The sequence below is a fragment of the Marmota monax genome, unplaced genomic scaffold, assembly GCF_021218885.2.
Source record: "Marmota monax isolate L192 unplaced genomic scaffold, Marmota_monax_Labrador192_F-V1.1 WCK01_AAM20220418_F8-fsc00053, whole genome shotgun sequence".
NCBI classification, from domain to species: domain Eukaryota; kingdom Metazoa; phylum Chordata; class Mammalia; order Rodentia; family Sciuridae; genus Marmota; species Marmota monax.
The window spans coordinates 8,991,138-9,005,887 of record NW_026693153.1 but is presented as its reverse complement, the minus strand read 5'-3'; the positions used below and the strand labels follow the sequence as shown (position 1 = coordinate 9,005,887).

At 36.7% G+C, this 14,750-nt stretch overlaps 1 protein-coding gene across 1 annotated transcript; it reads right to left on the bottom strand.

Annotated features, from left to right (window-relative positions):
* Positions 1-1,107: 1,107 nt before the first annotated feature.
* On the bottom strand, positions 1,108-12,903 carry LOC124100026 (forkhead box protein O1-like). The gene is given in 3 exon segments (XM_046455335.2): positions 1,108-4,525; positions 4,528-5,751; positions 12,819-12,903. Coding segments are annotated over 3 exon segments (1,422 nt in total). The 3' UTR covers positions 1,108-4,412.
* Positions 12,904-14,750: the final 1,847 nt, after the last annotated feature.

The following is a 14,750-nucleotide window of genomic DNA, read 5'->3' as shown; positions in this document are numbered from 1 at the left end:
ACACAACCTCAAAGAGGAGGTGGGGTGGGGACAGAATTCTGTATTTGTGGCCCCATCTGCCTGGAATGGATAATAAGTAATATGGAAGGCACAATGTCTGAGAAGGTTGTGATTCAAAGGCTAGGCAAGAGATTCTCATTCTCCTTACCAGGTTTTGGTATATTTTCTTGAATGAATGTTTCATTATTTGCCTTTAGCTCAATACCCAAAGATATTAAAATGGATTTTCTTAACATAAAATTTTTGCCATGCATGCTTATTCTACCAGGGAAATGATCCATGGAAATTCTCATGCTGCAGTTCTAGAAGTGGACCTTTGCTATAGATTTTTTATAGCTATTCCATATTGACTAGAAACAGTTTCCCTTCTATTTCCAGTTTGCTAAATTTTTACCATAAATTTATATTGAATTTCATCAAGTATTTTTCTGCATTATTGATATGATTATATAATTCTTCTTTAATCTTTTGATATCATCTACTGCAATTAAATATTAAATCAGCCTTAAATGCCTGGAGTAAATGTCACTTCAACATGGTATATAAAAAGCTTTTTTTAATGAGACATAATAGAGCATGTTAAAAGACTGATCAGGATCACACAGTACAAGAAAAATATTAATGACATACAGACAAGGAGAGTAATGCAGAATGAAAACTACTAACTAGGAGGCTGGGTGCTCAGTTCACCAAGGTTCTGATACTATCTGAAAACTTGAGTTAAAATTTTATGGCCATTTAAACTCTTCATAGCTCCTATTTCTGTCATCTTAGAACCAAAATGCAAATACTTTTTGAATAGTTTAATTCTTCATTTTGAATTTTCCTGGCATTTTAGTTTCCCTCTAAAATGTTCCTTTGTGTTAGAATCTACATCCTGCCACTTAGTAACTGTTATGTATGGCAATGCACATTGCTCTATTTTTCAGTTTTTAAAATTTAACTTAAATTTGTTTTCAAAGGAGCATATAAATTGTACTTGTTAATGGGGTGACAGGTGAGGCTTGGAATCATATGTATATTGGATAATGTATAAATCAGATTAAACATATGTAGCTCCTCAGACCTTAATTATTTATTTATAATAGAAGCTTTCTTTTTTTAAGATAATTTATGTACATTTATGGCTTTATACAATTATAGCAAAGATTGTTCTTGTGTCTGTAAGTACATCAGCATCATCAGGCACTTCTCAGAGGGTATCAGAACAGGGACATGGAATCTGCACTGTTACTAAACTCATGTGGAAATGCGGGAGGGCGTGACTATCCTGACTGGACTTACATGGCCACCCTGGCCACAGTGCCAGGCTGGGCCCCACCTTAAGAAGAGGCCAATTTTAATGCCAAGCTATTTGTTTGCATAAACCACACTGTACTTTTAACTGAATGATTACTCCCAAACTGAAACCACTAGAGAAACTTCTAATTTTAAAATCAGTTATAAATTAGGAACTCTTAAGAACTAGAAGAATTTCAAGTTTGGGGTGGGAGCCTGAGGGAATATTGGTAACATATACTGAGCAGCTGAACAAGTCCAAATTGTACACCTTTGGAGAACTATTTCTATTTTAAGTATCCTTATCCTTTTCTTGGCATGTTCCACTGATTTACTGCTAACTGAGATACAATTTGCTAATTAACCTAGACTTTGTCAGTTTGTCAAAGCAGAACTTTCCAAGTAAGGCATCTATTACCTAAATATAGTCCATACATCTATATTATGGAAACAATACATCTTTATATTTAAAATATCTGAATAGCTCTATAATACAATATGCTTTTAATAACAGTACAAACCAGAGGAAATAAATCAAACAAGGCTGCATAGGTGATATCATTTGCACATTTCACAAAGCAATCATGTACAATAATATACTAATTATTCCAGAAAGTCAGTATTCTTACAGAAAAAGAACTCCCAGAGGCCACATGATGTTTACTTTCCAAATAGACAAGATGCTTTTCCCTGGACTTTCGGTACACAGAGAGGTGTCCAGGATTTATATTTGGGCTTTAACACCAAGAAAAATGGGGCATGGGTTGTAGAGTGAGCAGGACAAACTCAGGAGGAAGAAATACCTTCCAAAAGTCATTCTACGAAGTAGTAAGAGTTTACAGTGATTTCAGCTGTAGATGCCTCTGCAATGAACGCCAAGGCTCCCTCTGTAATGGTGAAGCGATGGTATGTGAGGGAAGGAAAATGAGAAGACACAGGAACAGAAATGAGCACCCGAGTTCTTCGACACCAACAAGTTCTATTATGTATGCAGGAGGCTCTGCTTGGGGGAAACTAAGCTTTCTAAAACAAGCCATGTTTTGGAGTGCCCGAACAGAAAATGGTCAGAGGGGTGGCTGCTTAGAGTGTTTGGAACAGTAAAAATCACAGTGGGAAGCTTACAACAGAGCCAGCCTACTGCTGGAAATCTATCATGAACACATGTGTTCTTGTTAAATGTGCAGGAAAAATGAAGCCAATGAAGATGCAATTAACATACTAGGAAAAAAGCAAGGGTGGTTTAGGCTGTGTGCACAGAAACCAGAGCCTTCTCAAGAAAGCAAAAGGAAAACTGTGTGCACCTGTCTCTTTCTGGGATGATTTCAGACTTTCCACATGATTTACATGATTTAAAACAGACTGAATGGGAGGCGAAGCCAATTAACCTAGTCTATCAGATTCAGGTAACTGGAAAATATTAAAACGTAATGCTCACAGTTATAGTTTAGGTTGCTAAAGGCTGAAGAAATTGTCAAATTCTTTACTTAAACTAAAGCTTTTAAAATAAATTCAAATATACAGCTTACAGATGGTTTTCCAATTAATTGCCCCAATTTTTAAACAAGTTCTATTCCATCTGGTTGTCATTTGTACTTATGAACATAAAGCATTCTAAAAAATCACTTAAGTCCCACTTTTAAAACTTCTTCCCTTCAACTTTGCAGGACAGAAGAGAAAGGGACAGAGTGAAGACTGACATGATTCCTCAAGACAGAGCTACAAAATCAACCATCAGGACCGAAATCAGAGCAGTTATAAGGAACATTTTTACTGAAGCATAACTCAAAAAGGTTAAGCTAAAAGAAACCCCAAATTTGACAAAAGAGTATTATTTTTAGATGCAGGTGCCCCTTCTGATTTCCAAACATTATGAGGCCTCCCCGGAGTAACTGCAACGATGCCACACACAGGCATCTATCAGAAGACTGGACACTATGCGGCACACATAGTTCACAGGGCAAGATAAGGTGAAATTTCTTAAAAATACATACATAAAAACATATTAAGTTCTTCTAAATACAAAACACAAAGTAAGTGTCCATAACTATACATCACTTTCCTGACCAAACAGGGCCAGAAATGTTGAGTATGCAGGTACTAATTACAATGATTTAAGATTAGTCAGAAACATCACCAAGTAGCATCCCAAGTGTACAAACCAGTTAAGCACGTATAAAATTAGTACTAATCCAGTTAGAAATACAAAATGAAAATCGTGAGTGCTGCCCCCAATACCTGTGATTCCACAAATTTACAAGCAGACAATGTAACAAAGTAGACTCTAGTTTTAAGAAAACATTACAGTTCAATATCTATTCCAAAAATGATCTCAAGTTGCAACAATAACATCAAAAATCATTTATCTGGAAATTAGAACCATTTTAAGTGTTTGTACAAATTTGCAAATAACAAAATAAACAACAACAAAAAAAAATAGAAAAGACCTGTACAAGGCTGGCATTTAATCTATTTCCCCCCCAAAGTTTGATAAGTCCATTAATTCAGCAGATTGATAACAGGCTACTTGGTTCTCATGTGAATCCTGTGGCATGTGAACAGGTCCAAAGCTGTTTAATGGAGGTGCAGAATGAAGATCTTAGTTCTTTGTGATCACTTCAGCAGAACACAGGTGGTACAAACAAAAGTTCAACTTATCAAGACATGAGACCATCACAGTATTACAAAAAGAGTATAAACTTTCCTTGGACCAAATGGATATTCCAAAAAACAAAAACAAAACAACAACAAACCAAAAACATACAGATACAATTCTGTATCTACTGCTTATATACAAAACTTGAAAGCACACCAGGATCTGAAAGTCTTTTCTGCAATTATATGGTGTAGTGAGTTTGGCCCTTCATTGTAATGAAATTTCCATTGGCACAGTCCTTATCTACAGCAGCACATAACCTGCAAACACTGGGCAAACATCCTGTACAGGAAAAGTGTCTTTGCTGCCAAGTCTGACGAAAGGAAAAAAGGATTTTGTGTGTGTGTGTGTGTGTGTGTGTGTGTGTGGTGTTAAATCAAGAAAACTAAAGGAGGGGTGAAGGACATCTTTGGACTGCTTCTCTCAGTTCCTGCTGTCAGACAATCTGAAGTACGTTCATAAGTGTAGCCTGCTCACTAACTCAGCCTGACACCCAGCTGTGTGTCCTCGTCTTGACACCGTGCGGGAAGCTTTGGTTGGGCAACACATTGTCAAAGTTAAAATCCAAGGTATCTCCATCCATGAGGTCGTTCGAATTATGGATTCCATGTCACAGTCCAAGCGCTCAATAAACATGCCGTCCAAGTCACTGGGGAGCTTCTCCTGGTGGAGAACGCCCATCCTGCCATAGCCATTGCAGCTGCTCACTGAGGAGTAGCCACCCACGGCACTCATCTGCATGTGGTGGGGCAGAGGCACTTGTAAAGGTGTCTTCACTGGGGTCAGGCGGTTCATACCCGAGGTGTGAGGCATGGTGTTCACCGTGTGGGGCAGGGCACGCCCATTAACTGCAGATGTTTGCTGGGCATGTCCAGGGTGGGTATGGGAGCTGGGATTCATCATTTTATTATGAGATGCCTGGTTGCCATAGGCTGGCATGACTGAATTAGGACCCAACATCACATTCTGGCCCAGAACCCTGCTGTTGGGTTGGGCCACCCCAGGATCAACTGATGACATAATGTCATTATGGGGAGGAGAATCAGAAGTAAGTAACTCCTTCAAGAGTCCCTGTGCACAGTTAAACTGATTCAATCCTCCATAGCTTGATTTGTTGTCCTGCAGTGTTTGCATAGGCATCTGGGACAAAGGGCTCATGCTGGACTGGCCATATGTATATTTTTGGTAGTTTGGACTGGGTGAGTTCAGACTGGTGCTTAGTGGTGAAAACGAGTAGCATGGTGTCTGCTGCATCATGCTGCCAGGTGATGACTGGGTTGAAACAGTTAATGACGTTGGGGATGACAGAAGGTTGAGATTATCCAAAAGGTTTTCCATGTTTTCAGGATTGCTTATCTCAGACAGACTGGGCAGAGTAGAAGCCATCTTTGAGGCAGATGGTGGGTACACCAGAGAATGCACATCCCCATCTCCCAGATCATCTTGTTCTGTCATAATGGGAGAAAGTCTCCCACTAATAGTACTAGCATTAGAGCTAGTTCGAGGGCGAAAGGTACTCCAGTTATCGAAGTCATCGTTGCTGTGGGAGCCAGGGCTCGCAGGCCACTTGGAAAACTGAGATCCAGGGCTGTCGCCAGCACCCTCCTGGCCAGACTGAAGGGATGCTTTTTTCTTGGTGGCTCGGCCTCGGCTCTTAGCAAATTTACTGTTGTTGTCCATGGATGCAGCTCTTCTCCTGGGGGATTTTCCACTCTTGCCTCCCTCTGGATTGAGCATCCACCAAGAACTTTTTCCAGTTCCTTCATTCTGCACACGTATGAACTTGCTGTGTAGAGACAGATTATGACGAATTGAATTCCCTAATTAAGCTTAGCTGGTTCCTTGATGTTTCTTTTTTGTTTAGGATGGAAGTGATGAGGTGTTGAGTCTATAATAGAAGCTTTCAAAATTATTTCTTCTGGGTCTTTTGAGTTGTATGATTCATTTTGTTATCTATAGTTATAACCTGAGTCTACTTTGTGCTTTGAGTATAAACCTTGCTGCTCAGCCTCAGGTGATTTATTTAAAAACTAACATGTTTTTTCTCTCTTCTCTTTTTTCTTTCTTTCTCTTTCTTTTCTCCTTCTTCCCCTCTCATGTTGCATAACATCAGGGAAAACAAAACTAACATTTTTTTTTTTATTCCGGGCTAAGCTATTCTGTCCTTCACGGCTCCAAAGAATATAAATGCCCACAAGAATAAACAAACTCCAAACCTGGGAACTAGAGCAAAGGCTCTCTCAAGTACACCCATTAGACACTAACTAATTTTACCTACTGGTAATATTTGTATTCTTTTAAAAGGCCTATATCCTCACAGACCTTTGCTAGCAAATCAATAAGACTTTTTGTTTACCTCAAAATGGTTTGGCAATTCAGGGTATTGTTTTATATAAATTTTAGGATTACTTTGGAATTCTGTGAAGAAACTCATTGATATTTTGATGAAGGTTGCATTGAATCTGTAGATTGCTTTGTCTAATATGGAAATGTTTGACAATATTGATTCTTCTGACCCATGAACAATTTTTTTATGTGTCTGCTTCAATTTCTTTCATCAATGTTTTATAATTTTCATTGTGTATATCCTTGACATTTGGGGGTTAATTTATATTGAGGTATTTATTTCATAGCTATTGTCAACAGGATTTCTTTCTTGATTTATATTTGAGATAATTTACTATGAGCATTTGGCAGTGCTATTGATTTTTGTATGTTAATCTTGTACCTTGCAACTTTCCTGTATTCATTTAACTTGTTCTAGAAGCTTTTTGATGAAGACTTTGTGGTTTTCTAGGTACCAAATTATGCCATCTGCAAACAGTTTCAGTTTAACTTCCTCTTTTCCAATTTGGATATCTTTATTTCTTTATCTTGCCTAATTCTATGGCTAGGACTTCCAGCACTATGTTGAATAAAAGTGGTGGGAGTGGATATCCTTACCTTGTTTTGACCTTAGAAAGTTTTCAGCTATTCACCATTGAGTAAAAAGTTATGTCTGCTTATTATAAATGTTCTTTCTTGAGTTGAATTAAATTATTCCATCCTCTTAATTCTCTTTTTTAAGTATATATTAATATTCAATATGCTTGTTTACAACAACTTCAATCCCTTAAAACCTTAACATTTATAATGAGGAAGACCAGTTTACCTGACCATTTTTAATTCATTTATCTGTTCCTTTCATATAAACAACTCTGTATTTGGATTATGCGCTTATATTGGTATTTCTTGATTTTTGCCTTTTAAAAACTATGAAACTTGAAATGAAAAACAGTATAACATGCAGTAATTCTCTACATCTCTATCAGAGCATTTACCTTGATGACAATTGTCATATATTCAAAATGCAGTGGTAACATTACTATGGTTATGTACATAGTGGATACTGTGCTGCTCATTTGTTAAAAGAGGGGCTGGACTCTTTCTCCTAAACATCAGGGCCAGTCTTAGCTATCCCACTTCACCCTCTCTTGGAGTGCTGTGATCCCAGGTGCATCAGAGCTTCTGCAGGAGCTTTGTGTGGTGACTGATGAAGTTGAATATTAAGTTTAATGACCCAAGAATTTCAGAAACACCTACCCAAGAGAAAAAGAGGCTCAGTGGGAATACAAAGGAGAAAAAAGAATAGAGAATGCTGCTCTAAGTGGAGAATGATGTGGAGAAGATGAGGAAATGAGCAGTAATAGATATGAGATGAGAAGAAGAGAAAGTGAGGTAACAGAGGAGATGCAAAAGGAAGGAAAGTGCTATAGAAAACAGCTAAGGTTGATCTCAAGTGTGTTACATTACACAAGTGAATAAGTAGGTAAAACTTTATTGACACATATGAGATTTTTATACCTAAGTCATGTGTATAACATCTTAATTTTTAAGAATTTATCAAGCTTAAGCTTATCACTGAAGCTTGATAAATTCTTAAAAATTAAGAACATTATCATTCAGTGATAATGGTCTGAGAGCTGAATGATCCCTGGTAACTAGGAAGAAGAGTTAAGGAGACTCCATTCATACTAACTAGAAGCGAAGTAAAAGCAAACAAAACATGAAAAAATTATGTTTCCCCACTCCTTGCAAAAGAAGTGTCAAATTCCAATTCTTTTTCTGTCTTCATGTATGACTGCTGTCTTCATTTATTTTGTATACTTTACAGATATTAATATATATACACATATCTACACACATATATATGAGATTCTGATACAAAGCAATATTTTGCTATACAAAATAGCAAACAATACAATTTAAAGGTTTTTTTTTTCTTTTCTTAATTTAACTTTAGACCAGAAAATACTAAAGATTCCTTTGGTTGCTAGTCTTAGAAAAAAAAATCAGAGTCATTGAGGATCATTAAATCTGTGCATGGCTTTGTTACTTTTAACTTTAACTGATTATCTGAGGTAATTAACAATACCCTGTGAAATGTTTAGGAGACCAGAATATTCACTGGAGGCTTTATTAAAAGTTTGGCCCTTGGAGACTGGGAATTGAATAAGTTCTATAACTGCAAGTAGGTTTTCTTTCTTTGCAAACAATGCACAATGGGCATTATTAGGGAATAGAGATCTCTGGTAAAGAAACCTTCCAAGTGACAGAATGAGAAGAGCATTTGTACTGAGGCATCCCTTTGGGCCAGCGACATCATTAGCAGGAAGTGATGGAGTCTGTTCTTCACGGACTGTACTTTCATAATATGAGGGAACAAGAATCAGAGAAAACCCAGTAAATTGATAGCCAACATTTAATTAAAGAAAAAAACAACAATCCAACCTTAGAAAAATCACCCTGGTGCCCTGCCCTTTGATATTCTATGTCAAATGTTTGTTTCTCAAAGGACCTTGGCATTCTTCACCTTTGGAATGGTTTGGCTCTTCCAGAGAAAGACCTTCAAGCACCTTTGGCAATTTCCTCTGAGAACCACCAAGTCATAATAATTTGGTCAATAAATAAATAAATATTCCTTACCTTTTCTTTTATAAAACATTGTGAAGTAAATAAAGTAACTAAAAAAAAATACTCAGCAACAATACAAATGGCTGCTTTTATAGAGTACTTAAGCCTTTTAAGTATTGCTAAATAGGAACAAAAACCCAAAGCTTCACCTTAAGGAGATAGCATGCCAGTGTGGCAAGTAAGGTTAGAATAAGAATATGTGAGCAACAATACTAGAGAATATGTTTGATGTTCCCCCACTTAATTTGAGCTTATCCAAAAGCAAACACTGAGATGGAGACCCAAGAAGGGGATCTCTGGGAGGTAACCCCAAGAACCATGAAGGATGCAGAGTGAGACAAAGGAAGGAAGAAAACAAATAAATATTGTCTTAATGAACAGGTTGACAGGTTGCATCTGTAAGAAGCAGATACCTTCGGAAACACAGTGCAAAACAACTCTCAATTGACCAACCAAGGAATAAGAAAGTCCAAAATGCTTATTGTAATTCATTTGATCTCAAAGCCTTAGCTTTTAAGTTAATTCCCCTGGGAAGGTTTCCCTGTCCCCATGCCCAAACTAAGGCAAGTCCACCAATTATATGTTTCTAGACTTTTCTTCACAATATAGTTATCATGATTTTTTAAATGTGTTTTTATCCACTACAAACAATAAGCACCAGGGGAGCAGAGACTATGCTAGACTTGCTCATTGCCTATCCCAAGAGACTAGCACAGTGCACAGTGCCTAGTGGCCCATTGACACTCTATTTTTAATAAAGGCATGAAAGAATATTTTAGTGAATATGTTAGTCAGTTTTCATCACTGTCACAAATTACCTGGAAAAAAAAACCTAAAGGGTGAAAGATTTATTTTGGCTCATGATTTCAAAGTTTCCATCTATGATCAGGGGCTCCATTGTTGGGGTCTGAGGTAAGACAGAATGTCATGGTGGAAGGAAAGCTTCTGTCCTCATGGCAGCCAGGAAGCAGAGAGAGAAAGAGAGAAGAACAGGGGTGGGAACATGATCTATCCTTCAAGGACACATCCCCAGTGGCCTACTTTCTCTTAAAGTTTCAACCGGTTTGCAATAATGCCATCAAATTATGTATCATCAATGGATTAATTCTCCTATGGGGTTAGTGCCCTCATGATCCAATCACTTACTAAAAGCCTCTTCTCTGCAAATTGATGCATTGGGAACTAATTCTTCAACACAATTCTTCTGTTTACTGTAGCAGTAAACAGAGTATAGAAACTAGAATAGTGTGTCTCTTTCTTCTTCCCATTATCTGGTTAACTCCAAAGTATGCTGTAGCCTCATCTTCAAGGATGCTCTTCCTGACCCATCTCCTATATCCTGTGACAGCCTAGGGTAGTCAGAAGGGAAAGTTCCTCTACATATGAGGTAATTTCCCTTTCTCTTTAAGAACCAGCTATATGCCATTGCAAATTGTTGTTTTCTAATACCTAAGATCCAGTCAGAGAGGAAACTTCAACAAATGCTCATGTTGAAATGAAGAGAAGCAGTTTTAAAAATGAATGTTTAAACTGTCCAGTTTTCCAGAGAGCTCAAGGACAACAAAGGTTATGGAAAGATAATTGAACATGATGAGTAGGCCACCTGGATAATGAAGTTTTTATGATATGATTGGAATTAAGCAAGGTTGCAGGCAATTAAAGAGAGTTAATGAAAGCAGCAGGCATAGACTGCTTTTTAAATTTTTTTAATACTAAAACTCGAGAAAAATGAGACATAAACTGAAAGGGTTGGCAGTAAGGCCTATCCACTTTTTGTCAAAATAGGGCAGAACTATACATCTTTGGGGAAAAAAAAATCTCTTTTACAATGGCAAGTCTAAAGTTAGTTAAATCTTTTAACTATTCACTTTTAATAAAAATACTTTACTCTTGGGTAATATCTTATCTCTCCTCTTCTCCATTTTTTCCCTCTTCTTTCTTTCTATACCACTCCCTTCAGCTTCCTTATCAGACAAATTGTCCAGTAGGTAGCCATCAAATATATGGCTTTTATATAATCAAAATGCATATAGTCTGAATTACTATGTGCTTTAAATTCTTTAAGCACATCATACTTAAAATACTTGAAGTGAAAAGCACAGATAAAATAGCTTATCAATAATTTTTATATATTACATGTTGAAACAATAATATTTTGGATATTAAGTTAAATCACATATTTAATATTAAAATGGTTTTGATATGTTTCTTTGCACTACTTTTTAATGTGGTTACTAGAAAATTCTAAATTATATTTTTGGCTTCCATTAATTTCTATTGACAATGTCACTCTAGACCTTCTTATCTATTTGCTCTCCCTAGGTTTTAGACTCCATTTGTAGCCAGTTTGACACATCTTTATGCCTCATCACATAAGCATACACTCAGCCCTCTCCACCTGGTCCCAAACACATTCAATCTCTGTTGTTTTTTCAGTATGAATGATTTGCATATCCTGCATTTATTACTATAGTAGAGTCCATGTACTTCTAAATTATATTTTATTTTTTGTTTTTAAACTTGAGTATTTTAGAACAGTGTTTGATTTACAGAGTTGTTAGAGATAGTACAAAATGTCCCCCTATGCCCCCACAACTGGTTTCCCTTATTTTTTTAACTTTCATTTTTTTATATTTTATTAGTGCATTATAATTATACATAATAGTGGTATTCATCTGGACATATTCATAAAAGCATATAACATAATTTGTTGCATTTCAATCCCCAGCATTAGCTTTTTCCCTCTCCTCCTTCCTCCCCCAGTCCCCTTCCTCTGGTCTATTGGTCTTCCTATTATCTTTTTTTAATTGGTACATTATAGTTGTACATAAAAGTGGAATTCCTTGTGATATATTCATACAAGCAAATAGAATAGTTTGGCCAATTTCATTCCACAGTTTCTCCCCATTCCCATCCTCCTCCTTCCCCCTCAATTCCCTTCCTCCAGGCCACTGTTTTCCCTTTTATGAGATCTTCCATTTTTAAAACTACTTCTTTCTTTCTACCTTTCACATATAAGAGTAAACATTCAACCCTTGACTTTCTGGGTTTATTTTACTTAGCATGATGTTCTCCAGTTTCATCCATTTACCTGCAGATGACATAATTTTAGTCAGTATGACTTAGTAAAATTTTATTGTGTAAATATTCCACATTTTCTTTACCATTTCTCTTTTGAAGGATACCTAAGCTGGTTCTACAACCTGGCTGTTGTGACATCTTCTTTCAAAAATATCAGAAGTACTTCATACTCAGTATGAGTAAAAATCAGACTTCTTTCTTACTCTCCTCTTTCCTCAAGCTGATCCTGTTCCCATGTTTCCATTTTCAATGAGTGCCATCAACACTCTGCTGCATAACCAAAAGTTTAGATCCTCCTTCTCTGAACCCTATATCCAATTATAGCACACAATTTCGCTCATACTACTGCTTTAATATTTCTCCAATTTGTCCATTCCACTCCTATTTCTACCACTTTATACATGCTACCATAATCTCTTGCCTATAAAACGTTGGTCTGTCCACATCCGATTTTGCCTACTTCATACTTCAGCCAGAATTAAGTTACAAAATGAAAATCTGATCATGTCAGGCTTCTTTTTTTTTCATGTCAGGCTTCTTTAAACTGTCCATAGATTTTTATTGCTGTTAGAATAAAAACCCAAATTGTTAATATAATCTACAGTCTCCTATGCTATCTGTCTCCTACTTATATCTCCCCATCCCTTGAACCATCTTCCCCTGGTTCTTTTTGCCTCACTGATCCTTTTTCAGGACCTTGAGCTTGCCATGTTGCCTTCAGAAATAGGGTCTTTATTTGTTCTCCTCAAAACTTATCTACTCCACCCTTCTGATCACTCCTCTTCAGCCTCTAAAGTTCAACTCAGTCATCACTTATTTAAGGAAGTGGGTCAGCTCCCTAAATTTGACCTACCACAAGTGACAATGATGATGGTGGTGCTAGTGGTGAGAGCACATAGCATTATTGGACACTCACTATGTATTAGGCTGTCTCCCATTGCTACACATACAAAGAGGAACCAAATCTTCAAAACTAATTTTTTTAGTCTTCATTTTCAGAATATAATCTATTGTAATATATAATATATATTTTCTTATGAGGAAATTGAAGAACATAGAAGTTAAATATTTTCACAAGATCAACTAGAAAGTAAAACAGACAAAATTCAAAATTAAGCACCCTGGGCTAGGAATGTAGCTCAGTGGAAGGGGACCTGCCTAACATGCACGAGGCCCAAGGTCTGATCTCTAGTACCATAAAAATAAATTTATTTATTTATTAGAATAAAAATCAAGCATCATAGTTTCCAAATCTCACAGACTTAACCACTACATACTGTGTTTTCAGACTAAGTTTCACCCCCTCTAGAGCCTCATATCTCCAATGACCTTGCTTTATTTTTAAAGAACTTATACACTCACATTCATTAGAGTGATTATTTGGAGAATATCTATATCTCATGCCTTTCCTGATATATTAGTCAGCTTTTCATTATAATAAAAAATATTGGAAATAGACTACTTTGTAACATAAAGAGGTTTATTTAATTTATGGTTCTGGTGTTTCAAAGTCCAAGATTGGGCAACTCCATCAGTATACTGTTTGGCTGGGGCCTTATAGCAAATGGCAAGAGAATGTGCAAGAGCAAGATAGCCAGACAGGAATCCAGAGGATTCAAGGTTAGTCTCAATCTTATAATGGCCACCTTGAGAGAAGAGTTCCGAAATACTATGAAAGTTAAAAAATTCTTTCTGAGAGAAGATTTCCCCCCAGTTGTTTAAGGCCCTCCCAATAGGACCCATCTCTTAAAGGTTCTTTATTGTCCACATTGCCATAGTGGGGACAAAGCTTCCTCTTCTGTTCTTTGTGTTCTTAGAAATGGGTCTCTGGAGTTCAGCCGTAGCTGAACTTCCACATGAATGGGGAAAGTCAGCATACTGCATGAAAGTCATACATACTGCATGAAACTTAGAGAAGCCTGATCCAACCATATCTAAACCATAACACTCTCCAATTCTATAAAGGAGATAGCAGATATCATATCTGTTTTTGTTTATTTCTTAACCATGGTGCCTAGTATTGTAGCTAGCATAACGTAGACACCATATATTTGGGGGAAAATGATATAAAATAAATGTATGAATACATAAAAGAAAAAGAAAGGAAATATAAGTGAAAATAAATGAGTTTTATACCTCCAGTTATAGATTTATCTACTGAGCACAGCTTAATGTGCTACTCTTTTATCTTACTTTCTATGTCTGCCTAAGGAAATATTCTGACTCTTCCTCTGTCAAAATAAATGAAAATATACTCTCTGACATATGCAAAATAACTTTAGAACTTCTGAGAAATTCTTTGATTATGAATAGCATCCATACAATATTAATTTCATGCAGAGGATGGAAAAGCTAAATCAGCACTGAGTAATTTACCCAAAACATAATGAGTACTGAGCTCTCTAGTCTACCCAATGCTCCAGACATCCTAGGGAATATATGCTATTCCTCCAACACCTCAAGAGCTTTCATGCCACTGGCATTTTGTTTGCCATTCCTTTTCCAATCTTTTTTTCACAAAATGCCTACATATCATACAAATATCTTCTCATGGGTAATGTATAATAAAACATCCTTGCCCAGCGCGTGCCTGTAATACCAGCATCTTGGAAGGCTGAGGCAAGAGGATCGCAAGTTAAAGCCAGCCTCAGCAAAAGAAAATTGGTAAGAACCTGTCTCTAAATAAAATACAAAATTGGGCTGGGGATGTGGCTCAGTGGTAGAATGCCCGTGAGTTGAATCCCCAGTACCAAAAATAAAACACCAAAAAACAAAAATAAAAAAA